Genomic DNA, 27,174 nt, shown 5'->3' on the forward strand with positions numbered 1-27,174 from the left:
CCCTGGGCTAAGGGGGCACCCTGGGCTAAGGAAACACTTTTGGCTAAGGAGGCACCCTCGGTTAAGAAAACACCTTGGGCTAAGGAAACACCCTGGGCTAAGAAGGCACCCTGGGCTAAAGAAAACACCTTGGGCTAACGAAACACTCTTGGCTAAATCAGGACGACATATATACTGTGTACAAACATTCTGAAAAACAACTTGTTAATGTTGTTGAAAAACATGCACCAATGAAACTCTGAAAACCTTGTACAAAACCTGCTCTTTTTACAAGTACAGAGTTAAGATCAGCAGTGTGTAAAAAGAGACAATTCCACAACAAATTGATCAAATGTACAACAAATCACAATTGGGGAAAATACCACAAACAAAGAAATCTAGTGACAAAATAAAGAAGAACTCTGTTAAAACATATTTTTACGAAAGATGTTTAGGGGACCGAAGTCCAAAGATTTTTGGCCAACTATAAAACCTATTATTACCAAAAAAGGCAGCAATTTTTCAAAAGATGTGAAAATGATAACATAAACAATCAAACTGAAGTTACAAAAACTTAACATTTTTTTTCATAAATGTAGAAAAAGACATCAGAAACAATGATCACAAAACGAACAACACCCTTGAAAAAAGTAACTATAGGCCTGTGAGCAGATTGCCAGTTATATCAAAATTCTTCCAAAGAGCCATTAATAACCAACTCAAGGATCATTTTAGTTTACATTTCCACCCATACCTATCTGCATTTCGACCAGGATATCGATGTAACATAACATTATTAAAAATTCTTAAAAACTGGAAGCAATCTCTAGATGAAAACAAATACATTTATTATAATGGATTTAAGTGAAGATTTTGATTGTTCACCACATGATCTTTTACTTCAGAAATTAAAAGCCTGTGGATTGTCTCAAAATGCACTCAAACTCATAAAAAACTACCTTTCCGACAGACAGCAATCTGTGAAACTTGGTACAGCACTGAGTGAATGGCAAAACATTTACAAAGGAGTTCCACAGGGTTCAATTCTCAGACCGGTACTTTTCAAAATCTTTATTATTGACATCTTCAACTTCACTCTATACAATTATGCAGACGACAACACCATATCCTATGCACATCACAACATATATATGGTTATACAAAATCGAGAATCTGACAGTTTTGAACTAGGTTTTCCAGAAATCAAATGAATGCAAATCAAGAAAAGTTTCAGGTTTTGGCTGTCCAAAAGATTACACAGGTGTTTAGTGGTAATTAAGTAAGACACATTGGTATAATGTAGGGCAGAGTTCTACCTAGAGAGCTACTAAAACTACTCAGTAGCCTACCTAGATTTGTATTGAAATTGGAACTGGTCTATTTCAACTAGCTGTAATTCAGAGGTTGTCATGGATACTATTCATTAAGTGTTTTACAACCTTACTTGTTTTGCCATTGAAACCCCTTTTTAATGTTTGAAATACTTACCTGTTTAGTGGTTGCCATTTATGCTTTACAACCCCACTTTTTGCCATGGAAACCCCTTTTTTAATGTTTTGAAAAACTTATCTGTTTAGTTGCTGCCATTTAATGCTTTATAACCCTACTTGTTTTGCCATGGAAACCTTGTTTTTATTACTGTTTTAGATATTAACCTGTTAAGTAGTTACCATGGATCCTACAAATTTATACATGCTTTACAACCAACTTGTTTACCAAGGTATCTTTTTTCATTGCTGTATGAGATATTTACCTGTTTAGTGGTTGCCATGGAAAACATCAATCCACAGACCATTTCTGGTACTGCCAGTGGTATCTTAATCAATCTCTCATTAAATACATGTAATATCTTCCTGGCTTTATCAGCATAATCAGATCTGTTCAGGAAGTTGGAGAGTCTGAGTAAATTACTCACTGCTACTGAGTTAGGACAAGGTTCAGCACCATCCTGATCTAAAATTGGAGTACAAATTGAATATATCATCATGATCATAAGTTTGAACTGCAAACTATACCTTTATACTATACCATAACAATAAAATTACACACAGTCACAACTTTTCCTCCATTAAAAATGATTTTAAAAAGTTGCAAATTGTGTGAACAAATCCACTACTAAATAATGTCTGGATCATTTAAATTTGAAATATAAGTAGAACAACAAATGCATTGTTTAAATGTTTAAATTATCTAGAACAACTGGCTCAGTCATATCATAAATCAACTTTATTTGAATTGTTTAAATCGGATGATGTTTAATCAAGCATCACTAAGTTTATATCATCAAATTGGCAAAAGATTGTGTTATCAAGCCAAATTTCAGACATGAGTAATTTGCCACTAAACTTCATGAGTAAAAATGGTCAATATTCCTTACTAATATAACTAAAATGCATATGGTGAATATGTCAAAGAGAAATCAACCCCACAGGGATGAAAAGTGTTATTCTTGGGTCTTTAATGAACGACAAAGAAAACCTCACACCACAGGGTAGGCTGTAACTGGCCCCTTTTAAGAAAGTTCTGCAGGACATACATCCTAAGAATAAATATAGAAATCGTTGTTGTAAAGAGCCAAAATATCCTAATAATATGGATCATTTCAAGTATTGAAAGAATTTGGCTAAACCTAACTGTTTTGGAGATATATGCAAACAACTACTGTCTGACCCCTATGTTCTATTTTTAGTAATGGTGGCCATGTTTTTCGACAAATCAAAAATCCCCACATCAGTTCTATGCAGGATACACCAAGGAACATTCATACCAAGTTTTGTTCTAATTAGTCAAGTAGTTTCAGAGGAGAAGAGTTTTGTATAATTGTTAACAACGACAACGGACGACGACAACGACAGAAAGTGATGGCAATAGCTCACATGGCCTTTGGCAAGGTGAGCTAAAAAGGTCATTATTCCCAACATATATAACAAGAACTGATTTAGTGATTATGTCAAAAAGAAAACAACTCCTATGAGATGAAAAATGTCAGCCCAAAGCCACTCATGGGTTTTCAATGAACAACAAGTAAACACTCACACCACAGGGCAGGCTTCAACTGACCCCTTCAGGAATAGGTCAGCAGGATATATATCCTTAGAATAAATATTGAAGTCATAAGAGCTAAAATATCATCCAAATATCTTAAGTATTTATCAAATTTTTCTACCAAATAATGTTTGGAAGTGTCTTTATTTACTCTAGCCGTTATTTTGCCATTCATAACAATACAGAAAGAGATTTGCAATGAAGCACAATTGATCCCTGTGGAAATTCCAATAACTTGATGATAAACAGTATCGCCAAAGCAAACCAAAATGTTGTCTAACATGAATTTGGGTGCTGTAAGCATATCATGTTTTTATGTTTTTCACTACAAAAAATGATGTAAAAGAATTCAAATATATTCACATCCCGATTTATTAAAGGACCATTTCATAAGATATTCCAATTGCATTCTTGTCTACGCTTGTCTCACGCTTGTCTCACGCTTTATTCATTTTATATAATACAAATGGAGTGAATCCTGGATGATGTTACAACATTTATTCCAATTGACAGGAGCCAGAGAATAATATTTTATAAGTCCTTTTTAAAGAAATGTTTTTCCCTCTCGGTTGCTAACAACATTCAGATTACCTGTTATAACATGGAAACTGGGACCATAAATATATTTTTGAGTTACTGCAATATCAGGATATTGGTGTTCACATTTTTGCATAATTCACAATAACTCAAGACATATTTATGGGTTGGCTTTTTGTAAATATACCAAATGGAATTGACCTCAGTATTTTCAAAATAAGCAGGAATTGTTTCCCTAACTGTATGATCATACCAGCAATGTTGATAAAATCAAAACTTTTATTTATATATTTAATTATTAGAAAATGCTTGATACTTGTTTATTTTCAAATTCTTAAGAATATTTTTGTCAAAATAGACTTTAAATAATCCAAAGACAAGTATGGTCATTAATTAGTGTTTAGAAACAAAAAACAGCAGAATTACAATGGGGTTTTTCTTAGGTATTGTAAAATTCTTTTCACAGCTGCTTGAAAAAGAGTGATTCCCATTTCAATGCAAATCAGGTAGGCTACTGAGTAAATTGTTCTCTAGATAGAAATCTGCCCTACATTATAGGAATGTGTCCTACTGCATTACCACTGCACACCTATATGATTATTTGGACACTGTCTTTCAAGTTTGAATAGCTGTCAATTATGATGACCTTAACCTCTAAATCATACCATCCACCACTGTGTTTGGGTAGCTTGTAATCTACATACAAGTGATTTACTTGTTTCTGATTGGATAAACATTGTTAATTAAATTTAATTATTCATAATGGGTTAACAAAGCCTATTTATAGTTTTTAAATAAACATTGTAATCATCATCATTTAGTAAATATAAGTCACTGAGGCCACTCAAATCTTAGTTAAAACTTCTATTGATACTGGTACACTTTGAAAGTGTCTCAAATAACAAAAACTTAGGAAAAATGAGATATTAATAGTATATTAAAACAGATAACAAGCATTCCTTAAACAAAAAATGTTTAATGATCTTACATTAAAGACATGAGCATTTCCCCACTTAAAGGAAGTTGCAAGTTGAAAACATGGCCGTTTTGTGAAAGTGTAATTATGAACTTTAACATTTCTTTAAATTTAAAAAAATATTTGATCAAGAAAACAAGAGGCTCCCAGGAGCCTGAATTGCTTACCTGGTTAAATTTTGGTCTTTCAAGGGCAATAACTCAAACAAGGAGTTGTCTGACAATTCTGACTCCATGAAGACTTTGGTAGAACTTATCATAAGGATCATTTCATCAACTGAAAGTTTCATTCTTTCTATTATAATTTTCGAGATATTGGCTGAAAACTGCCAAAAACATACTATTTTGCCTTTCAAGAGTAATCAAGGGAACTAAGGTTATAGCGGTAATCAAAAGAATGTAATCCTGGGACAAAGACCAGACATGGAAAACAGACATACACAACAAAGAACATATAGTAACTAAAATCACACATACAAAGTAACGAAAGCAAATGAGCAACTTGGACTCCCACTAAAAAATGGGAGCATGGACCAGGTGCACCGGTAGGGTAAGCATCCTCAAAGGGCAATAATTCTTACATGGAGTTGTCTGACAACTTTGATCCTTAGACACTTTTGTAGGCCTTATAATAAGAATCGTTCAGCAACTGAAAGTCTCATTCTATCAATCATAGTTTACTATATATCTTACTATATATTATTTGAAAACTGAAAAAAAAAAAAAAAAAAAAAAAACCTGTCATTTTTCTCCACTAAAGGGCAATAACTCTTACATGGAGTCATCTGACAACTTTGATCCCTTGTAGACTTAATAGGCCTTATAATAAGGATCATTTCAGCAATTGAAAGATATTAGCTAAACCTAAAGGTTTTGGAGATATATGCACAAAACCACTGTATGCCCCATATGTTCTAGTTTTACAATGATGGCCATGTTTTTCAACCAATCAAAAATCATTTTGTGCAGAATACCCTAAAAACAAGAATACCAACTTTCATTAAATTCTGTATAGTAGTTTCTGAGGAGAAGATAATAAACAGAAAAAGAGAAAGTAATAACATCAAAAACAGCAAAAAAATGTCCAAAAAGGGCAATAACTCCAAAATGGGTCAACAAATTTTCACCAAACCTCGTCCTTAGATAGATCTCATCATGCTGAATACTTTTACCCCACATCAAAATTTGGTTAAACCAAAGTGTTTTGGAGATATATGCAAAAATCTGAAGTCTGACCACTATGTTCTATTTTAAGAAATGGCAGCCATGTTTTTAACCGATCAAATATCCAAATGGTCATTTTGTTAAGGATACCCTAAAAAACAAAAATAACAACTTTCATTGAGTTCTGTTTCGAAGTTTTCTGAGAAGATTTTTGAAAGAAATAATATCAAAAACAGCAAAAAAACATGCAAAAAGGGCAATACCTCAAACATGGGTCAACAGATTTTCACCAAAACTTGACCACAAATAGATCTTATCATGCTGAATCCTATAACCCAAAGACAGAATTTGGCTAAACCTAATGGTTTTGGAGATAAATGCAAAAGTCTGCTGTCTGACCCCTATGTTCTATTTTTAGTAACAGTGACCATGTTTTTTTTTAAATGATCAAAAATCCAAACTGTCAATTTGTGCAGGATACTTTAAGGAACAACCATTGTAAGTTTCGTGCAAATCTATTCAGTAGTTTCAGAGGAGAAGATGTTTGAAGAAATTGTTAATGACGACAACGACAACAATGGACGCCAAGTGATGGCAATAGCTCACCTGGCCACAGGCCAGGTGAGCTAAAAAGTCAGTTTAACAATGTGCACCCTTCATACTTTTTAAATAAAAGTTTTAAAAGACAGTTCAATTAGATAATTGATTTGAAAAAGGCTTTTCTTAACCCATTATGCATATTTAAGTTCAATATACAATGTTGTCCAATCAGAAACAATTAAATCACTTGAATACACTCTACCCAAACACACTGGTGGATGGTAATATAAAGGTTAAGGTCATTATAACTGACAGCTATTCAAACTTTAAAGGCAGTGTCCAGAAGATCACACAGGTGTTCATTGGTAATTAGGTAGGACACATTCCTATAATGTATTACTCAGTGGCCTACTTAGATTTGTATTGACATTGGAATCACTCCTATCCAAGCTGATGTAATTAGGCATATGAACTGTTACTGATGTTTGGTTTTAGTAAAAAGAAAAATGTATAATAAAAAAAAAACAACATAATTTTTTATATCACATATCATATGTTATGCTGAAGTTAACCTTTACAATATAGATTCTTGTAGCATTTTAGACATTTTATAAATGAGATGTTTGGATAGCAATACATGGATTCTTGTACCAAGTTAGACCTCTAATAAATGTGATGTTTAAGTCGTAATACAGGGATTCTTGTTTTCAGTTATAGTGTGGTATTGAAAAAAAAATCTTGTAAAACATATGAAGAAGTCCCATAAGTCAGAAACTAAAAATCAATGTTCATTGCACAAGGGGTTCTCAAGTTAGGCCAAAAAGAATAATAGTCTTGTTTCCCACTACCAGTAAGAAGAAAAATTATTTTATTTTTAAAAAACATTTTACATTGAGTTAATGGGGAAGCAATCTAAACTTTAACAGTGCTTGAGCCAAAATATTAATAAAAAGTTTAGGGAAGGCACAAAAAACTAAGGTAGGTAAGGTAGCAGGAAACAGAGATACTATTTTTTTTTTTTTTGCCTTACTGTCCAATAAGCAGAAAAAAATCCTACAAAAATATAGAAAAGTCAATTACTCCAAAAAGAAAAATAAGAATTTTGACAAAATGCATACAAACTTTCAAACAATTATAACAATCATTTGTGTATAGTTTGAATTAAAAAAATGCTATTTCTAAAACATAAATTTTATATCTCATATAATAAAATCGAATTTTCTCTGAAAAGTATGCAGATTGTTAGACCACCATAATAAACAACTATGTAAAGTGTAAACTTCATTGAACAATGGTGTCTCTAGTTACACTGAACAACATCAATTATCTTATAAAACTGACCAACCTTCTTTAAGTCTGAGAACAATGGTAGAATCTCCATGGTGACTGTTGTAATATCCTCCACTTTCCCCATCCCAGAATAACTCATCCTGTTTCTCCTGTAACTGTTCTGCCCAGCTGATCCACTTATCATTAAATGTGACTTCATACAGATCCAGTAGGCCTCGAATCAAAAAGGTGTAGTCATCTGCAAACCCTTCTATCAAAGACTTGCTGGGAAAAGAAACAGTCTAATATTTTTAACATAAGTCCAAATGAAAAAAATCCAAAAGAAATTTGGTAAAAGTTGGTTCACGCAAGAAATAAATACTTTCATCAGTCTTGGTATAACATACGGTATATAACATACCTCTGTACAATTCTTTTGTCAGTCTTGGTATAACATACAGTATATAGCATATCACTGTTTAATTCTTTTGTCAGTCGTGGCATAACATATGGTACATAGCATACCACTGTTCAATTCTTTTGTTAGTCTTGGTATAACATATGGTATATAACATACCACTGTACAATTCTTTTGTCAGTCTTGGTATAACATATGGTATATAACATACCACTGTACAATACTTATGTCAGTCTTGGTATAACATAGGGTATATAACATACCACTGTACAATACTTATGTCAGTCTTGGTATAACATACGGTATATAACATACCACTGTACAATACTTATGTCAGTCTTGGTATAACATACGGTATATAACATACCCCTGCACAATACTTTTGTCATTCTCAGCATAACAGCTTCTCAACAAAACATTAGTTTCTGGTTTATATAAATATTTCTGTACAAATGATGCAGCTTCTACAGCTCTGTTTGTTATATCTAAGTTGGACAGAATGGCACCAGCTCTAGACAGTCCTGATATCATCAAACCTAAAATACAAAAATGGAAAAAAAAATCCAACATGTGGTTAAAAAATGCATCACAAGATCTTCAATAATTGAGAAATGTCGGAATTAAGAAAAGTCCCATAACTCTCACAAAATGGAGGTGTAGCATTGTCATCTAGAATTTATAACAATACCCTTGTATGTCAAATTTAATATTGAGGAAATATACATGATGTGTCCAAAAGGGGTTCTGTGTATATTTCATAACAATAAGACGTACAAAATATAGAAAGAATCTGCCATATGTTTCAGAAGATGTTTGCAATAAAAAAATGCAACCTACCATTCCAAGAAGACAGTATCTTTGTGTCTAACTGTGGCTTTGGCCGTTTCTGCCTTATATCATAGAGTACCTTGCGACACTCTTCCAGAACTTTACTTGTACTATCCATGCAAAGGTTGAAATGTTCAGCAGTTTTCTCCACTGACCCTTTCACAATCAGGACATTCTGAGTCTTCAGTTCATCATGGGGATCCTGTGATAAATGTTATAATACAATTAAACCCCTATATAAGGATCATGTTTACCTAAACCAATATATTAAGAGTATATATACAGAATAATTTCAATCTAATTAGCAAACATGTTTTTCATGTTTTCTGAATGATTGCTCAATATCTACAGCATCCTTCCATCCATTTTTAATAACTGAGTAAATCATCAGAATTTTCACTCCATAAATGCTAGTTTCCATTTAAACTAATAATAAATTTCCAATAATTTCAATAAATTATTTATAAGGAGATGATAAGATTTATCTCATTTAATACTGTGTAATAATTATCAATGTGTAAAAAATTTGAACTTTTCTCAGCAATAAGCTTTGTTTTAGTTCTTGCTCAAGTCAAAGGGGGATAACTTTGTGTTTCACAGCATTAAATGTGTACATATAAATGATTGAACTTAAACAGTATGAAATAAGAAATGTCTTATCCTCCTATAAGATTCATCATAAGCCAATAAGCAGAAATGGGGACATTGCACTAGCTAACAAGGTTTTTCTCATATGAAAATATTTATGTTTGATTATCTCCCTTTCAGATATAAGACTATAGCAATCTTCCATCATGTTATCTCCAAATGATGCCTAATCGTCATTTATATATTAAATAATAATATATTGAGTGAATAAGGACTGATAAAGAAGCATGGGCAGACAAACAGGCAGAGAAACAGCTGGTAGTATCCTGTATACCCCAAAAACTTTCTTTTCTGGGGATTTTTAGCTTCAATATTTCAACTAACAGACCTGCATTGGATCTACATTTCCTTCATTCTGCACATCATAGTGGTAGCAAAAAATGTCAGCCATCTTGCAGGATGGTTTATCTTGTACACTTCCTTTCAGATGAGACTGGATATCAGAGTAGGTCCATACACAAAAAGCTCCCTCCTTTTTTGTGTATGAGTTATCATCAGGATAGGAATCAGCATCCTCTGCACTGTAAAAACCTCCTTCCTGAACAAAACATAAACTTCTCTTTAATACACAGCAACTTATCTACAATCACCCATTTCTTCTTCAATGGCTTAATTTTTTTTTAAAGAATATGGCACAGTTCAGCATTGATTTTAGTGTTTTTTTATATATAGCACAGTAAACTAAAGAACCAATATGGTTCTTTTCATTAAATGCTTATAAATGGTTTTAGAGAAGATTTTCGAAGTTGTACATGTGGGAAAAAAAATTAAGAATTGTTTCAGGAGTCATAACTCCTACATCAGTAGACGAATTGCTTTTAAATTTTTGTCACTGGTCGGTCCCATGATGCTCAACAATATTACCCAAGCAAAATTTTGCTACAGGCAACAGTTTTTGAGTTATTTCTATCCCCTATGTTCTATTTCAGTAACAGAGGCCATGTTTTTTTTCACGGATTAAAAATCCCAATAGTTGTTTTGTGTGCGGTACCCTAAGGAACAATATGCCAACTTTCATTGAATTCAGTAAAATGGTTTTTGAGAAGAGTATCTAAGTTGTACATGCACAAAATGGCAAAAAGACTCTTTCAGGGGCCATGTTTTTTTATGGATCAAAAATCTCAACAGTCATTTTGAATGGGATACCCTCAAGAACAAATATGCAAACTTTCTGTAAAATGGTTTTTGAGAAGAAGATTTTCAAAATTGAACACAGGAAAAATGCAAAAAAAAAGCTGTTTCAGGGGCCATAACTCCTTCATCAGTTGAAAAATCATTTTGGAAGATTTAGCATAGGTCCATCTCTTGATGCTGAACAAGATTACCCTCTGCCAGAATTTTGCTAAAGGCAATGATTTTTGAGTAATTTGCAAAAAAATGCCTTCAGACCACTATGTTCTATTTTTAGTAGAGGTGGCCAGGTTTTTTCACAGATCATAAATCCCCACAGTTATTTTGTGAACAATACTACAAGGAACAATCATGCCAAGCTAACATCCTGTCAGTCTAGTAGTTTCAGAGGAGAAGATTTTCAAAAATTTGTCCACAACAATGACGACAGACGCCAAGTGATGGCATAAGCTCACTTAGCCTTTGAGCTAATTAAAAATTCTGTTCAAGGTCATTTTCTGGTAACATTTCTTGCAAAGACATAATGTCCACACACAAGAGACAACTTCATATTTAGTGAATACATATTTTATCATAGGTGAAAACATAAAGTTGTTTCTTTGGTGTGGACAAAGTTTCCTAGATGTAAATGTTTCTGGAAAACAACAAAGTTTACCTCAGCAGATTTTTATTGAATAATGTATAACTGTTGCACCATTGTGGTATCATAACAATGAACTAAAGCCACAAAAGATTCATTTTCCTTTTATTCATATATATTACTATGTCTTGAAGAATCTATACGTAATTACATAGATTTCATACTTTTGGGTCATAATTATGGCCTTATACCCCTACACCCTTGTATTCAATATTAAATAAAATCCAATCATACCATATATAATTGCCACACAGTCTGTCCTAATTTACCCTAAAGCCTTAAGTATACAAACAAATAATCCCCACATATTCCAGAAGCCAAATTGTTTGATCAGCAAAAGGATCTGTCAACTTTGAAAATATGGATATTTACAGGTACTTGACAAATCAGAATATCCACCAGATAAAATTTTCTTACTTTTGAGACAAATATAGTATCTTAGCCATGTGAGATTTCCTTATCTCAGCAAAAACAAGTGTCATTTGTGGTGTCACAAGAAAACCTAATGTCATGTCATGCAAAGGAATTATGGCTAGCAAGCGCCATTCTGCATTTTCTGTACTTAATACAGAATCAATTTTAAGATGAAGAAAAGAAGTATGCACCGTCACAAAATGCAAGACAATGAAATCTTGGGACACCTCTTGGTGTCTGACATTTTCCTGTCTTGCACTCTCAGTAGTGGTAGATTTTAATTTCTAGAAATATGCAATTCATTGACAAAAGTAATGACTATAAAATAAGATTGTTAAAGATTAAGCTTCTTCGTGGGAAAAGTTTCATACTTACAAAACATTGTAAATCCCTAGTTGTATATTCTACAATATCCTTTACAACTTCAGCAAATACAGTGTCTTTTGTTATCTGAAAAAGAAAAACATGTTTTTCAACAGATATAAATCTACTGTTATAATGCTTGTTATAAGGTTTGCTGATGTGAAAAGGAACAATGCTATTCTTGCCTTTCTCCACTTTATAAAACATTTTATAAAACAATAGACATTTTACCCCCTTGTTATACTGATTTGTTCTGAAAAAATGTCTAATTTCGATATTTTGTAAACTTATGCAAATTATATGCAAATCAGTTGCACAATGGTACTGATGCTGATTTTTATGTAAAAGTTAAAGATAGTTGATCACAAGGTTGGATGGATAAGATTAGGAGGTATTGGGGGTGGTAAGTAGGCTGACACCGCTGTAAAAATGGGTCTGTCACTTGAAAATTGTCATTTGTGTCCATTTTTTGCCATTTCTTGCTAGATGTGGAGTTCCACAGGAGCAAGACAAGAACCAAAGCACATTCATCCCACAGCTTGTACCCTGTGAAGGCCACTGAAGCCAAATAAGGTTTGTTACAGTCATGAGTGGGAGGTCAGGAGTCCACTGAAGGGTCACTTGTCAGAAAGAATTTAGGATTTGTTCCAATTTTTTGCTTCAGTTTGGCCTAAAACTGGAAGTAGTTAAGACAAGGGGTAAACATAGCAATGGCGGTGAGAGACATCATTCTTATCTAGATTCCAGGCAAAATAAAGCACTATAAATTAATTCTGCTGTGACGAGGGGCCAAGAAATAAATCCTACTCCTAAATAATCTCACTTTTTTGGGCAGTAAAAACTCATGACCTCTTTTTTCAGCTCTCAAGTCATTATTTTTTTAACAAACTCTACATAAAAAAGCCTCATTTTAAAGCACTGTCACATTGCATGCAGTTGGAAACAAATTGTGCTTTCCTAAACTAAGATTTACACTGGCAGAACCAATAAAGTGGAAACAGGGACAAGCCAGGATAAATCCGGGCACAGCACAACAAGGGTTAATATTGACTATCATTATATAAAATCCATACTTACAGTAAACAAGAGGCTCCCAGGAGCCTGAATCGCCCACCTGGTTGAATTTGCCTTTCAAGGGCAATAAATTAAACAAGAAGTTGTCCAACAATTTTGACTCAAGAAAACTTCGACAGGACTTATCATAAGGATCATTTCAGTAAATGAAAGTGTAAATCTATCATAGTTTTCAAGACATTGGCTGAAAACTGTAAAAAAAAAAAAAAAAAAACTGTCATTTTCCCCTGTCGAGGGCAATAACTTTTATAAGGAGGCATCTGACAAATTTTATGCCTGAAAAAATAAGGATCATATCAGCTATTGAAAGAATTTGGCTAAACCTAACGGTTTTGGATATATATGCAAAAAACTACTGTCTGACCCCTTTGTTCTATTTTTAGTAACAGCAGCCATGTTTTTCAATGGATCAACAAAACCCACATCATTTCTATGCAGGATACCTAAAGGAACACTCATACCATGTTTTGTTTCAATTGATAAAATAGTGTCGGAGGAGGAGATTTTTGAAAGAAATAACATTGAAAATAGCAAAAAAACACTGAAAAAGGGCGATAACTCCAACATGGCAGAAAAGATTAAAATGTAAATTTAACCGCAAGTAGATCTCATCATGCTAAACACTTTTACCATACCTTGATACCAAATATCAGAAGCCACAAGATGTGTAAAATCATGCCTTGTAAGCAACAACTAAAGCCATTAGTAGTATGTTAAATGATACCTATTAAGCAATGATATAAAGAAGTGTGGAATCATACCTGAAAATGAGAGAACATATGAAGAAGCCATGAGAAAGGGAGAAAAAACCTGATAATCAGGGACAGGAAAAGATATACTTGATAATATTATGGACATGGAAAGAAGCCATAAGAAGTGTGAAACCATACATAATAATCAAGGACATGGAATGAAGCCATGAAAAAGGTAGACTATACCTGGTATTCAAATAGGGAAAGAACCAGTAAGAAGTGTGAAGCCATATCTGATAATCAGGGACAGGAAAAGAAGCAATAAGTGTGAAACCATATCTAATAATACAGGACAGGGAAAGAAGCCAAAAGAAGTGTGAAGCCATAACAGAATATCTGAGATAAAAGTCACAAGATTAGTTAGAAGTACAAAAAAATACATGATAAGCAGGCAAAGAATACAAGAAAATTTAAAGATTCATACCTGAAAAGCAACAACCGAAGCTACAAGAAGTATAAAAAAAAAATACCTGATAAGCAGTAGAATAAGCAACCAATAGCTGTCCCTGATCATACAGCATCTTCTCAAAGTGTGGTACATGCCACTTCTTATCTGTTGAGTACCTGTGAAAACCCTAAATAAATATACAAAATAAAATTACATAATAATGTTACTAAAAATGATACAGGTGATATACAGTTCAATCAACCAAAGTACTGTTCTAAATATGACTTTTTAAAAGATTCTACAGTTGTACAATTTTTTAAATCATCACTCAACTTGTTCCACAGACAGCTACCAGACATAATGAAAGAGCACATATTCTGTTTTACATTTTGGAACATACAATAAATTTGGATTGCTCTGTCAGGTGGATCTCACACTAACTTAATGCATTAAAAATATTCTGGAACTTTGTGAAAATTTAAATTGCCTTTCTATATAAAAAATAATTAGAGGCATAGCCATCCATTTAATTTCTTGAAAAATACAATAGATGGAGTCATGATATTTTGCTCAAATAAAATTATCTGTGCTGCTCTTTTTTTCAAGTTTAAAAATCTTATTAATATTAGCAACAATGTTTGCACCAAACAAAAGTCAATAAAATTACAGGGTTCTAAACCTTAACTTAAGATTACTACACATAAAACTGCTTAATCTGCATAACCCACCCATTTTTATTTCTATATCTTCTTAGTAAAAACATCTACATGTTAAGACCATGTCAAAGAACACTCTATATTAGATCCTAGGAGTTTTGATACATCAACAGTTTCAAGAATAACACCATTAATTTCAAAGCATGGTTTTCTACATTTTAGCAACCTTTATTTTGTTCCAATAAACATACATTGTGTTTTATTTTGTTCCAATAAACATACATTGTGTTTTATTTTGTTCCAATAAACATACATTGTGTTTTATTTTGTTCCAATAAACATACATTGTGTTTTATTTTGTTCCAATAAACATACATTGTGTTTTATTTAAATTCATTGTCGGTGTACTTCTTTTCATCAATTGTGTGGACTTAACCAGATCTGGTTTTTTTTTTAAATTTGTATTCAATGGCATTAATTGATTTTTCTACTTCATATGATTTATCTTCAGATGTTTCATCTGCATAAATTGTAGCATGTAAATATTTTAAACATTTTGAATAATCATTTACATATAATGTAAAAAGTAAAGACCCATGTATAGAACATTGTGGGACACCTAGAGTATTTTTAGGCTGTGACAAAAAAAAAACATTTCAAGCAACACAAATTCCAAAAAAATTCAACTTCTATAATAATAAATTCTGATTCACAGCATCAAAGGTCTTGCTTAGGTAAAAAAAAATAGTACACCTGTCTATTTACCATCTTTATTTTTCTGCCACTAATCAACAAGGCTATCTAAAGCTGTTTGGTCTAAAAGCAGACTGACAACAAGTTTGTAGCTAGATATTCATAAAAACTATTGAAAACATGTCGTTCAAGAATCTTACTAACAATTGACAGTACGGAGACTAATCTATAATTGTTAATGATGTAATTATCTCTAGATTACTAATAATTACTACTACTTGGGAAATTTTTTTGTCTATTTTCCATGTGTTCTTAAAAACAAAATAATAACTGACACAGTGTTTAAATAGACAGCAGTATTACACCAAATGATATTATATATATAGAGTGATTTACTGATTGTTCCCAGTGTAATTTTTTTCGACAATTCACACTGTGAAATAAATTCAGTAATTTCACTCTCGCGCTTTCTCCAGCCAAAACATCACAACACAAATATCAATCCGCCGTTCACAAAATTTTAAATTTGTGTTGAAAATAACAATGAATAATGGAGGAAATCTATATAATAAATAGGATAATCAATTGGTTAGTGTGAATAACCAAATTATGATTACTCATGCCAAGAACGCATTAAGATTTAACTCATGCGTGGAACAAATCCCACACACTCGTTAATCTAGGCATTCTTCAGCACTCGTGATCATATTTTGGTTATTCACTCTTTCCAATTAATTATCCTACTATTCTCTGTCAAAATTTCAAATTTCAAAAAAATAGATATTGCACACTGTTAAATAAATTCTGTGATATCACTCTTGGACTTTCTCCTGCCAAAACATCACAAATTGTCACAAAACAAATATCAATCCGCCAAAAAATAAAAAAAATTTAAGATTTAACTTGTGCACAGAACAAATTCTGCACACTTATTAAAGAGTAATCAAGGGAAACAAGATTCTAGCAGAAATTAAAAGAATGTAATCCAGGGGCAAAGCCCTGACACGGAAAACAGATGCACACAACAAGAAACATAAAATACCCAAAATAATACCTACAAAGCAACAAAAGAAAATGAGCAACTAGGACTCCACTAAAAACTGGGAGCATGGACCAGGTTCACAGGTTGGGCAACCCAAGAGCTCTCTGCTTTTCTATATACACAAGCCGAGTTGCTTATTAAAAGTTAGAGGGTAGACGAAGGAGGAAAGGAAGACTGGACATGTCAAACAAATGAATACACCGTAATAATCAGTTCATAATGACAACCACACAACTTCTGTAGTGATGACTTCAGTCATGTATCAACGTAACCCTGTTCCAGAATTCTAATACTAAGAAGTCAAGCATGGTTTAAAAGTCTGCATAGTTACGGCAAGCTCTGGCATAACCTATGAGTTGTGAACTTTATCTCAAGTTCTTTAGGGTAGATGCAATGTATATAATCCCAGAAACTAGGATTGTTTAACTATTATAAGTCATCTATATAAAGGAACTGAGATCAAAGGGTCTGGCTTAACAATAGTTCCTTCCTTTGGATTAGATCAGCTCATAAGAGTGAAGAAATAGGTCAGCGAGTAGAGAAGCACAATTTGTTCCCATTGGAAAACTAGCCCACCACTCTTGGACTTTACCCCGCCAAAACATCACAAATATTCATGTCACAAATATTAATCTGCCGTTTACAAAATTTTATATTTATGCTGAAAACTACAAGGAATAATGGAGGAAATCTACATAATAAAAAAGATAATCAATTGGCCATGTTTGGTTATTCACTGTTTCAAATTAATTATCCTATTATTATCTCATCTAAGATATGTAATCATTAATGCCACATTTAGCCATCAATTACAAACTAACCTTGGATATGTGATCATTAATGCCACCTTTAGCCATATATTTAAGTGTCTTTAAACACATCTCTAAAGCTTGTTTCCCTGTATCACTTTCAGGCTCAGATGAATACATAGAGAACAGAAAGTTGAAATTCACTGAAAAATAAAGTTGCTGAAATCACAACTCATGCTTCAGTAGTTATAATCAAGGTAAAATTAATTTTTTGTTTGAAAGACTTGTAGTTCTACTGGTATAATTGATTTTGGACACCACACCCATCAAGGTACATGTACTTTTGTTCTCAACAAGTCCACTGTTAAAAATAGATTTTTACTTTATGCCAGACCCTGCCAAAGCTACATACATTGTTTGTATCATGCTAATCTTCTTACAAATAAGCTATTGGAACAACGCTGCCACAATACTTAAGTTATCGATCCAAAAAGTTTATAATCAACTTCATGAACTCATTGATCATCACGTTGTGGGCATCCCACCATGAAAACAGACTTTTTTATATCCTAGTTCCCCTCTTTCATTTTCACCAATATTGACATCGAATGAGCATCTCGGTGGTTGTTTGTTAAAAGCAGGGGACACTTACCCTACCCATACCCCTGGTTCATACTCAAAGTTATTAGTGCTAGATTTATTCTACAGCTACTGTGTTTATTTTTTTTTAAATCATTGATGGTACTTTGTCTTTTTTCTTGGCCTACTCTTAGTCCTCAGATCATGGATATTCTGTTTCTCATTCAAATCACAGTCTTTTTGCTTTTTCTTACTAATAAAACAGTGCCCATCAAGCTTCTATGGTGTAATATGTATGAGGTTCAATTAAGAGATAAACATAGTTATGTAATACAAACAAATTTTAAAAGAGTAAGTTATGATGACCTTGCAACACATTTAAAACATTTTCCAGGTTTAAGGGCATTAGGATCCTTTCCACATACCTACCAGGCTGTGGAAACTTAGGAGCCTTGCCAAATCCACCAAGTTCTTCATCATAAGAATCCTTCAGCATCTGATAACATTTCAGAACAGATTCCTGACCTGGGATCCCTAAGTCAGATGCTCCAGTTAGCATGGTTCCCCGGGACAAAGCATCCAGGATGGCTGTCCCTTGTTTGTTAATCACTTCCTTTTTTTCCTTCCACTAAGCAAACATTTAATTAAAATTTATGTTATTAATTTTAAGACAGCTTACATTTCAAGATTCTTAAAGCTATTTACGAACAGTCTAAATTGTCTCGAACTTGATTTACCAAGCTTTAATTGCAAAAATAATAAAACGCATCACCAAGAGTAGCTACATATTCCTAAAGAGGTCAAACTCTTGAACAGATTGGGCAATAAATGATTGATTCTTGGGGTTTAACATCCGAGCAGCAGTACTTCAGCTATATTCAGATGAGACTGGGCAATAAAAGGACACATCTTGATACAGCTTAGAAATTTGTTTGTGATTAAATATTTGACAAAAAACATATAAAAAAGAATGAGGAGCTTGCATAATAAAAATGCAATCAACAAAGCTTCATTAATTTTTTTTTATTTTTTAAAGTTACTGTGCAACTTCGAGAAATCAATTTTTTTTCTAAGTCCAAACACTTGTTTGGAACCTTTACTGAGTTATAGTCTGAAAACTGTTAAATCTTCCTCTTTTTAAGAACTAAGACTCATAACCCTAAATAGTAAAATTGGTAATATAGAAAAAAATTACAGATATTGACAAACAATTCACCAAAGTTTCATTGACATGGTGCAAGGGGTTTTGAGTAACCAAAAACTGATCACCATCCCATTTTTGTATGAATAGAAAACATGTGCCTACATTTATAAGTTACTGTGCGAAGTGTGAATGATGGACAGAGAGACAGACACTAGTATGCGATAATACCTCCCATCTAGAAAGAAGAGCATATAAAAACTAAAAACAATCCTTACACTGGTAATATTTTTACATCCAAAATATGAATAAACCTTTTAATTCATTGCCTCCTTTGCACCAATTGATGCCAACAACAACTCAGTATCAAGCCAGGCTAATCAATCAGAATGTTTGTGATAAATTATTATTGGGTGAGACTCGATGTATTCAACCATTGGTAGGCAAGAAATTATTTGTTATAATATCCAACCTTTTTCTTTACAAATACCATAAAGCTTTCTTGTTTTGTTTTGTTTTTTTTCTGGTTATTTTATGTGCCTTTGTTTACAAGTTCAACAATGCCTTAATTTGTCCATTGTCACTAGAATATGCATAAACTACTGGGACTCAGAATACTAATTAAAAAGATGATACAAAAGTCTTCTTTTTGGGGAGGGAGGACTAAATAAATATCTGATCCTTTGAATTACTTAAGAATTGAAACTAACATCCTACATAACAACTCACTTGTTCGGATACTATTTTTAGAACACTTTTAAATCCAGGGCGTCCATAATATCTGTCATCTGGTGGAAAGTATGTACCACCAACTATTGGCTTAAGGTCAGGGGTCAACCATACACTCATAGGCCATCCCCCACCTCCACTAGAAGCCTGTATGTAGAGGTAAAATAGAAACAAAAACTTAAGTGTCTAACTATGCACATCAAAGTCTAGTGAATCAACTTCATTGACAAACTGGTATATTACAAGCCTATCTGTTATAATCCTGTGTTTGTATCTAGGCAGTACAGTTTATTTTGTACCACTGTTCGACTTGTACAGCAAACTTATATATACATAACAAAACAAAATATTAGATACTCCCTGTAATATCACTTTCAATGATATAAAAATGACCAAAGATATGTATTCCCCAGAAGAAAAGCACATACCTGTCAGTAACCATACATAATGCTGCCTTGTGTTATTTAGGGTATAAATTAACTATAAATCTTTCAATACATTTTCTTCTATTCATTTTTCTACCAAATGTTTTCAGAAAGAGAACAATCATTATTAGTTTTAGGATTATATACGCACATGTACATTTTTGTTTGTAAAATTGTTAACATTATATATTGTACATCAGTTCCTTATGGATGATAATACCAAATATTCTTTCTTTGTATATTTTCCTATTTTTTCTCAAAGATAATATATGATGGATGTGGTTTATATAAATATATTTCACTGATCTTAATTTTGAGTGAATCGAGTCTTACAGTTTATATTTTTACACAGCTTTTGGTCTATCCATTTCTTTAAAATTTGTAAAAATATTACTCAACTGACATTGTCTGGTATTTTAAGAAGAAAATTAGGGATGGCAAAACTTTTTTTTTGTTATCCTCAAAATACATATCTGTAAAACATTTTCTTAGGGGGCAACCATTTGACTTTTTTTTCTCTATCCTGTCCTGCCTTTATATTTTGAGAGAATATAGATCCTGCCTGTTTTATTTAGTGAAAAGGAACATTTTTTTCTTTAATATAAAAAAAATATTTGGATATTAATAGATCCTGCCTCTTTATTTCAGTACTGCCTTTTAATTTAAAAATTGATCTAATTATCTCCCCTTCAAAGTGGCCTTTTAATAAAACCATGTTCACTTTAATATCCAAATTTCTTTACATAATAAAATAAACCAGGAGTTCTTATGCCATAATCAAACACTAAATGCTCAGTGGAATTACATATTTCTATATGAACTTGCAAGAAGACTAAAGAAGCTGCTCTGTGTAATAGTCTACCTTAGAATGTATTAACTCTGATATGGTTTTATAACCAAAGCCATGCTGATATTATTCCATCAGTCTATTGTTTCTTAATGCCTTTCCTGTATGCTTCCTTTCCCTTTGCATTTTTGTTTGCACCTAATACTTGCTTTGTCAATGTTCAAGATTTGTACTCTTCATATAACTATATGTGTATAACTGGTATATACTTCTTACATAAATTCAAAATGTATGAAGTGATGAAATTCTTATATCACCTCCACAAATGTATGAAAGTGATTTAATTCTTTATGAAAATAATGACCTGCACAAATGTCATGTAGACTTTGTCAACATCTGGTCGTTCTTCTCTGTCAACTTTGATACTAACAAAGTGTTCATTAAGAAATTTTCCAATATCTTCATTTTCAAAAGATTCTCTTTCCATCACATGACACCAGTGACAAGTAGAGTAGCCTACAGACAGAAATATAGGCTTGTTTTCTCTTTGGGCTTTCTCTAGTGCTTCAGGTCCCCACGGATACCTGGAAAACAATCAGAAATATAGTCTTGTTTTCTCTTCGGGCTTTCTCTAGTGCTTCAGGTCCCCATGGATACCTGGAAAACAATACATGTTTGTTTTCTCTTCTGGCTTATTTTAGTGCCATGTGTACCTGGAATACAAATAGAAATATTTGCTCTCGTTTTTCTTCTGGTTTTCTCTAGTGCTTCTTGTCTCCAAGGATATTTGATATGCAGACAGAAATATAGGCTTTTGTTTCTTCAAATTGCCCCTAGTTGCTCAATAGATACCTGGAATACAGACAGAAAATAGGTTCTTGTTTTAATCTTATTATTATTATCTTTAGTGTTTTTGGTCTCCATGGATATCTAAAAGACAAATGGAAATATAAGCTTGATTCTCCTTTGATTGTTATGTTTCTCTTTGATAAAAGGGTATCTTGTCTAGTATGAACCAAAATTTTCTACAGGATGAAAGGGGGATAAAAAATGAAGAGGATTACAGTAAGCAAGCCCATAAACATAACATTCATAAATAGAAGCTACAGAAGGTTAATTATCCAATTAATCCACAAATGGTAAATCCATACTCATTAGTCATTCACACGTAAATGTAAAACATGAGGTGCACAAAATAGCACTGTGTGACAAAATTCCACTGCATCAACAGACAGACTGACAAACAGCATGCACATTTTGCACCTCCCACTAATCAAAGTGGGTAAAAAAAGAACTAAGTTAAACAAAGAAAATTTTGAGTGTCTTCCCAAAAATTGAAAATTCTCCTTACTTCCTATCAACTGATTAATATACTTTTATAATGCTATACATTTGTACACTGTATTAATTTGTTCAAAGCTTGGGGCTCCACATTTTTGGAGAAACTATTCATGGTCTTCTCATGTGAACAAAATTCCTTTAAAATCGGTAAAATAATTTTCAATAAAATGTTTTTAGATGATCAGTTACAAAATACATGATGATAAGCAGCCAACTTTCATTACAATTACAGTAAAAACAGAATTTTCAAATAGTTTTATTTTACAAAACAGAATAAAGAATTCATATCAAACTCTTCCCTTCACCTTCACCAAAACCCAAAAGTGAATTAAATATTCGCTAATATTACCAATCCACTGGATTAGAATCGCTAACTTTCCAGAGTATAAACAATACCAATCCACTGGATTAGAATCACTAACTTCCCGGAGTATAAACATTACCAATCCACTGGATTAGAATCGCTAACTTCCCAGACTATAAACATTACCAATCCACTGGATTAGAAGCGCTAACTTCCCAGACTATAAACATTACCAATCCACTGGATTAGAAGCGCTAACTTTCCAAATTATAAACATTACCAATCCACTGGATTAGAAGCGCTAACTTCCCAGACTATAAACATTACCAATCCACTGGATTAGAAGGGCTAACTTCCCGGAGTATAAACATTACCAATCCACTGGATTAGAAGCGCTAACTTTCCAAATTATAAACATTACCAATCCACTGGATTAGAAGCGCTAACTTCCCAGACTATAAACATTACCAATCCACTGGATTAGAAGCGCTAACTTCCCGGAGTATAAACATTACCAATCCACTGGATTAGAAGCGCTAACTTTCCAGATTATAATTATTACCAATCCACTGGATTAGAAGCGCTAACTTCCCAGACTATAAACATTACCAATCCACTGGATTAGAAGCGCTAACTTTCCAAATTATAAACATTACCAATCCACTGGATTAGAAGCGCTAACTTTCCAAATTATAAACATTACCAATCCACTGGATTAAAATTGCTAACTTCCCAGATTATAAACATTACCAATCCACTGGATTAGAAGCATGCTGTAACAGGTAAGGTGATTTTTCTTTTGCTAAGCGATTCATTAACTTTGCACCAGTAGTAGACGCCATTCGAGGAAATCTTTGGAAGAATGTCCTATGGAAAAAGAGAAACATTATAAGAAAGACTGTCATGACCTGTATCTTCAATCAATTATACATCATGCAGGTAATATAAGAATGCAATCACTTTCATACAGTTTAATAGGTAATGTAAGAGTTTCATCACTTTCATACATTTAGGTACATGTACAAACTGCATTACAAGAATTTCATCATAGCCATACATTTAAAGAGGTAATATAACATTTGTGCAGGAATCATAAGAATTTTTAAATCTTTCATAGCAATAATTGATTTTATTGCAATATCTGGAATCTGCAAATTGACAGAATATGGCTGAATGTGTTTTTACCTGGTTTATGTATTTAATTGTCAAAATATTTGATCAAAAATTTACAAATGTATGTGTACTAAAATGAAAAAAGTTGACGAGACACCCCAACATAAAGATAATAACTTTTAGGTCAATGATCCAAACAAAAGTTTGAATAGGGTGACAGTACATGTATATTAAGCCTGGAAAACACCACAGTAGAACTAAGTAAAAGCCTGTGATAGAAAACTTTTGATTGCCAGAATTTTTGTGCCCCTACTTCCTTCTAGTGCCAGGGAGTGGCCCAAATGTTTTCCATTCAAACCATAAATGTCACAATATGTCCATCTGAATCGTCCCTTAACTGTCATAGTATTGTTTACCCCGATCCGTCCAATCACTCCAGGGTAACATTCCATTTCATTTTTTTTCGTTGTTCCTGTTGTTGTTTGTTTGTCTTATGTCAATTTTTTGCACATATTTCTGTTACTGTTTTAATGGTATTTATTGTAGACGATTATAGACTATTATATATAAAGTAATACGAGTATTGGTTTCAACTAGTTTTATTACTTTTTTGTATAGCTTAGTAAATTGTTTCTTCAGTTGTTAAAATGGCATTGTTAAAAGCCAAAAGTAATATGATTAATACTTATAAATATTTACCATGAAATACAGATGTCATTACCTTTCCATATAAATATTTATTAAAACAGATTACACTTGTAAAAAAATTATGATTACTCTTAAGTTTTAACATCCATGTCTTTGTAAACACGTCTTGTGCACTCCTTTTATGCAGGGAGAGTATTCTGTTCTCGACCTCGGACAAAGTCCATTTTTCCTATTTGAATAGACCTTGCAACTTTATATTTTTTGGAGAGGATTTTTCTTACTCTTCTTCTCTCATTTTGTGGATTTTTCCCATTGAGGTAATCCTCAGATAGGCTTTCAACAACATGCTTAATGAAATCTAGTCTTGACATTATAGGATTGTCACTGGTATTTTGGAAATATAACAAATATACGTTCAGTAGAATTCATTGTAAAATATGTAATGTTACTTTTTTCCAAACTTTACAACTTTTACAATGATCACTATATGACACCATTATTTGATCTGAAAGGTCAACTCTGCCCAGAAAGGTAGCGTACACATTAATGACTTTTGGTTTATTGCTCAACATCTACATGCAGCATAGTATGACGACACAACTCTGACTGGTTTACATCTTGGAGCTTCTTTATATGCACAAAGATGAAAGCCTCTTTGACCAGCATAAATTTCTTCTCCAGGATCTGGATTAGCTTCTTTAATCATTTATGGCATTGGTTTGTTTGATCATATTGTTTTGGTAAAAAAAAAAGTACGTTAATGCCAAAGAGTTTTCGTTACTGCAATTGACATAAAAAAAATATTGTCTGCAAAAACATGAAACCACTTCATAAGTAGTCCTGCTCCGCTGAGTAATTCGAGAACAACAATGGTGCTGGTGGGAAAAGCTGGTCCCTGTTTTTTTTTACCAAGGTAAATGATCATCTGTAGGAGTTAATCAGTTACAGACTCACATACATGTAATATCCAGAACTTAACTCTAAACCTCGATCTCTTGCTTGGGATGCAATTGCAATGTTGATCTCCGACCATTGTTCCCATTAAAGATTCATCAACTGATAATTCTCGTCTTTGCTTATAATAACACATGGATTTCTTAATTACAAAGGGCTGTATTCTAGATGAAGGGTTATAATTGGGATCATTCCGTGTCAGGATTTTCCTGCTCTCGACTAAATGTAGAAATTTTAAAATATTCTGAAACTGGTTTCTTGACAATATGTCTAAACCAAGGTGTCAACTGGGATATATGTTTTGTGTTCCAGTATTCTCCTATGCATGTCTTTTTGTTCAAGCCCATATTGAATAAAATAGCCAGGAACGCTTTAAATTCGGCAAGTCCAAGTTTTCAATCAGTTTTCCACAAATTCTTTCTGGAAAAAATTCCGGTTACATCTACTGTTCTTTTGAATAACTCTGAAGCAGATCTATGGAATGGAGATAAAGTAATGTATTTTAGTAACATTTCAGAGGAAGATCTCAATACTGTATCATTTATTCACCATAATTGTACTAGTAGATTTGTTTGGTGTTATTCCGGTAAAAAAAACCATGGTATACTGAAGCCCGACTGAAGCAAGGACGGATTGATGAACGGACGAATAAACATCATGTCACTATACGCTCACTGAAATTTATACGACACATCGCAGTTTGCATGTATGAATCGGGTGAAATTTAAGTACATTGTTATCACTTACGAGAATATTCACATTGTGTTGAATGTGTTCCTACTATGTCATAGGTTAATTTGAAACATTAGGCGATAAAATCTTTAGTGTGATAAATTATTATGACATTGAGATTATAATGTGTCGAACTGAAAACAAAAAGTTTGTTTGTTTGTTTGTTGGGGTTTAACACCCGAGCAGCAATATTTCAGCTACATGTATATTCAGGCGAGAAAACAAAAAGTACCTGTTCGTTTCTCTAACAAATTGTTTCATGAGATCGGGTTTAACGCCCGAGCATATGAGATCCATGAAAAAGAGCAGATAAAAATACAGGATCGGTTCTACATCTCGTCTCAGCATATGAACAGGTCCATATGGTAATTCAAGAAATGCTGTATCTTTCTCTTGCTCTGGTGGAAGTACCCGAAACCAGACTGATGGAGCACCACCAGGCATTTCAGTTTTCAGCGTACGGGCGACTGTTCGTCGTAATGGCATTATGACGTAATCTTTTGTGACAAAACTGACAATATAAAAAAGTTTGGGCCACTGCCTGGCAATGAAAGGTAGTATAGAAATGTGGACCACAGTGGCCCTATGGCACATGGGAAGTTCAAATGTAACTTTCACCTTCACAACCAATGTCATATTCCTGCTAAAATATAGTGCTGATATGTCAGAGGATACAGGTCAATTTGTTCCAACCTAAATATGTCCCAGTTTTGGTAAATTTGTCCCATATTATAACAGACGATTAATTTTATTTTGTATTCTCACAATTTAAAAGATACACTCCTTAAGACGTCCACGTTTCCCATTTTAGCATTCATGCATCGTTTATCATGCGTTTACACATCATTTTGTGTTCATTTAAAAGCACGATAAAGGCATGATAGAAGCGTTCGTTTGAACCCAAGATAGAAGCATTCGTTTAAACGCATACTGGGAGTGTTCATTTAAATGCACGATAGGAACATTCGTTTTAACGCACGATAGGAGCATTCGTTTTAACGCACGATACGAACGTTCGTTTAAATGCATAATAGAAGCGTTCGTTTATTTTTGTACTTTAATCATTTCCTTGACTTAACTGTTATTTTTATACTTTTTGCTATTATTAATTTATAT

At 33.0% G+C, this 27,174-nt stretch overlaps 2 protein-coding genes across 7 annotated transcripts in view; both read right to left on the reverse strand.

Annotated features, from left to right (window-relative positions):
• Positions 1-27,174, reverse strand: part of LOC148618515 (spermatogenesis-associated protein 20-like) — a 37,750-nt gene that overhangs the window by 8,324 nt on the left and 2,252 nt on the right. For 3 of the 6 annotated variants that reach the window (XM_088577528.1, XM_088577527.1, XM_088577526.1), the window contains exons 1-12: positions 23,362-23,531; positions 21,331-21,550; positions 19,755-19,901; positions 18,314-18,512; positions 17,378-17,508; positions 14,248-14,352; positions 11,964-12,038; positions 9,732-9,941; positions 8,765-8,957; positions 8,295-8,463; positions 7,586-7,794; positions 1,733-1,932 (exon numbers count right to left, since the gene is read on the reverse strand). In XM_088577528.1, coding sequence (XP_088433654.1) covers positions 1,733-1,932; positions 7,586-7,794; positions 8,295-8,463; positions 8,765-8,957; positions 9,732-9,941; positions 11,964-12,038; positions 14,248-14,352; positions 17,378-17,508; positions 18,314-18,512; positions 19,755-19,901; positions 21,331-21,550; positions 23,362-23,516 — 2,013 coding nt within the window. In that variant the 5' untranslated portion in view covers positions 23,517-23,531. Of the gene's footprint in view, positions 1-1,732; positions 1,933-7,585; positions 7,795-8,294; positions 8,464-8,764; positions 8,958-9,731; positions 9,942-11,963; positions 12,039-14,247; positions 14,353-17,377; positions 17,509-18,313; positions 18,513-19,754; positions 19,902-21,330; positions 21,551-22,656; positions 22,785-23,361; positions 23,532-27,174 lie in introns of those variants that run through there. The other 3 variants (XM_088577529.1, XM_088577532.1, XM_088577531.1) reach the window with 3 other exon arrangements.
• On the reverse strand, positions 23,802-26,865 carry LOC148618516 (uncharacterized). Its single transcript, XM_088576889.1, has 2 exons — positions 26,291-26,865; positions 23,802-25,800 (listed from the first exon to the last, which is right to left on the reverse strand). The coding sequence occupies exons 1-2, from the start codon at positions 26,692-26,694 to the stop codon at positions 25,722-25,724; spliced, it is 483 nt and encodes a 160-aa protein (XP_088433015.1). The 5' UTR covers positions 26,695-26,865; the 3' UTR covers positions 23,802-25,721.

Source organism: Perna viridis, chromosome 4 (genome assembly GCF_037379345.1).
Source record: "Perna viridis isolate PV_CMFRI_1.1 ecotype Kerala chromosome 4, ASM3737934v1, whole genome shotgun sequence".
NCBI classification, from domain to species: Eukaryota; Metazoa; Mollusca; class Bivalvia; order Mytilida; family Mytilidae; genus Perna; species Perna viridis.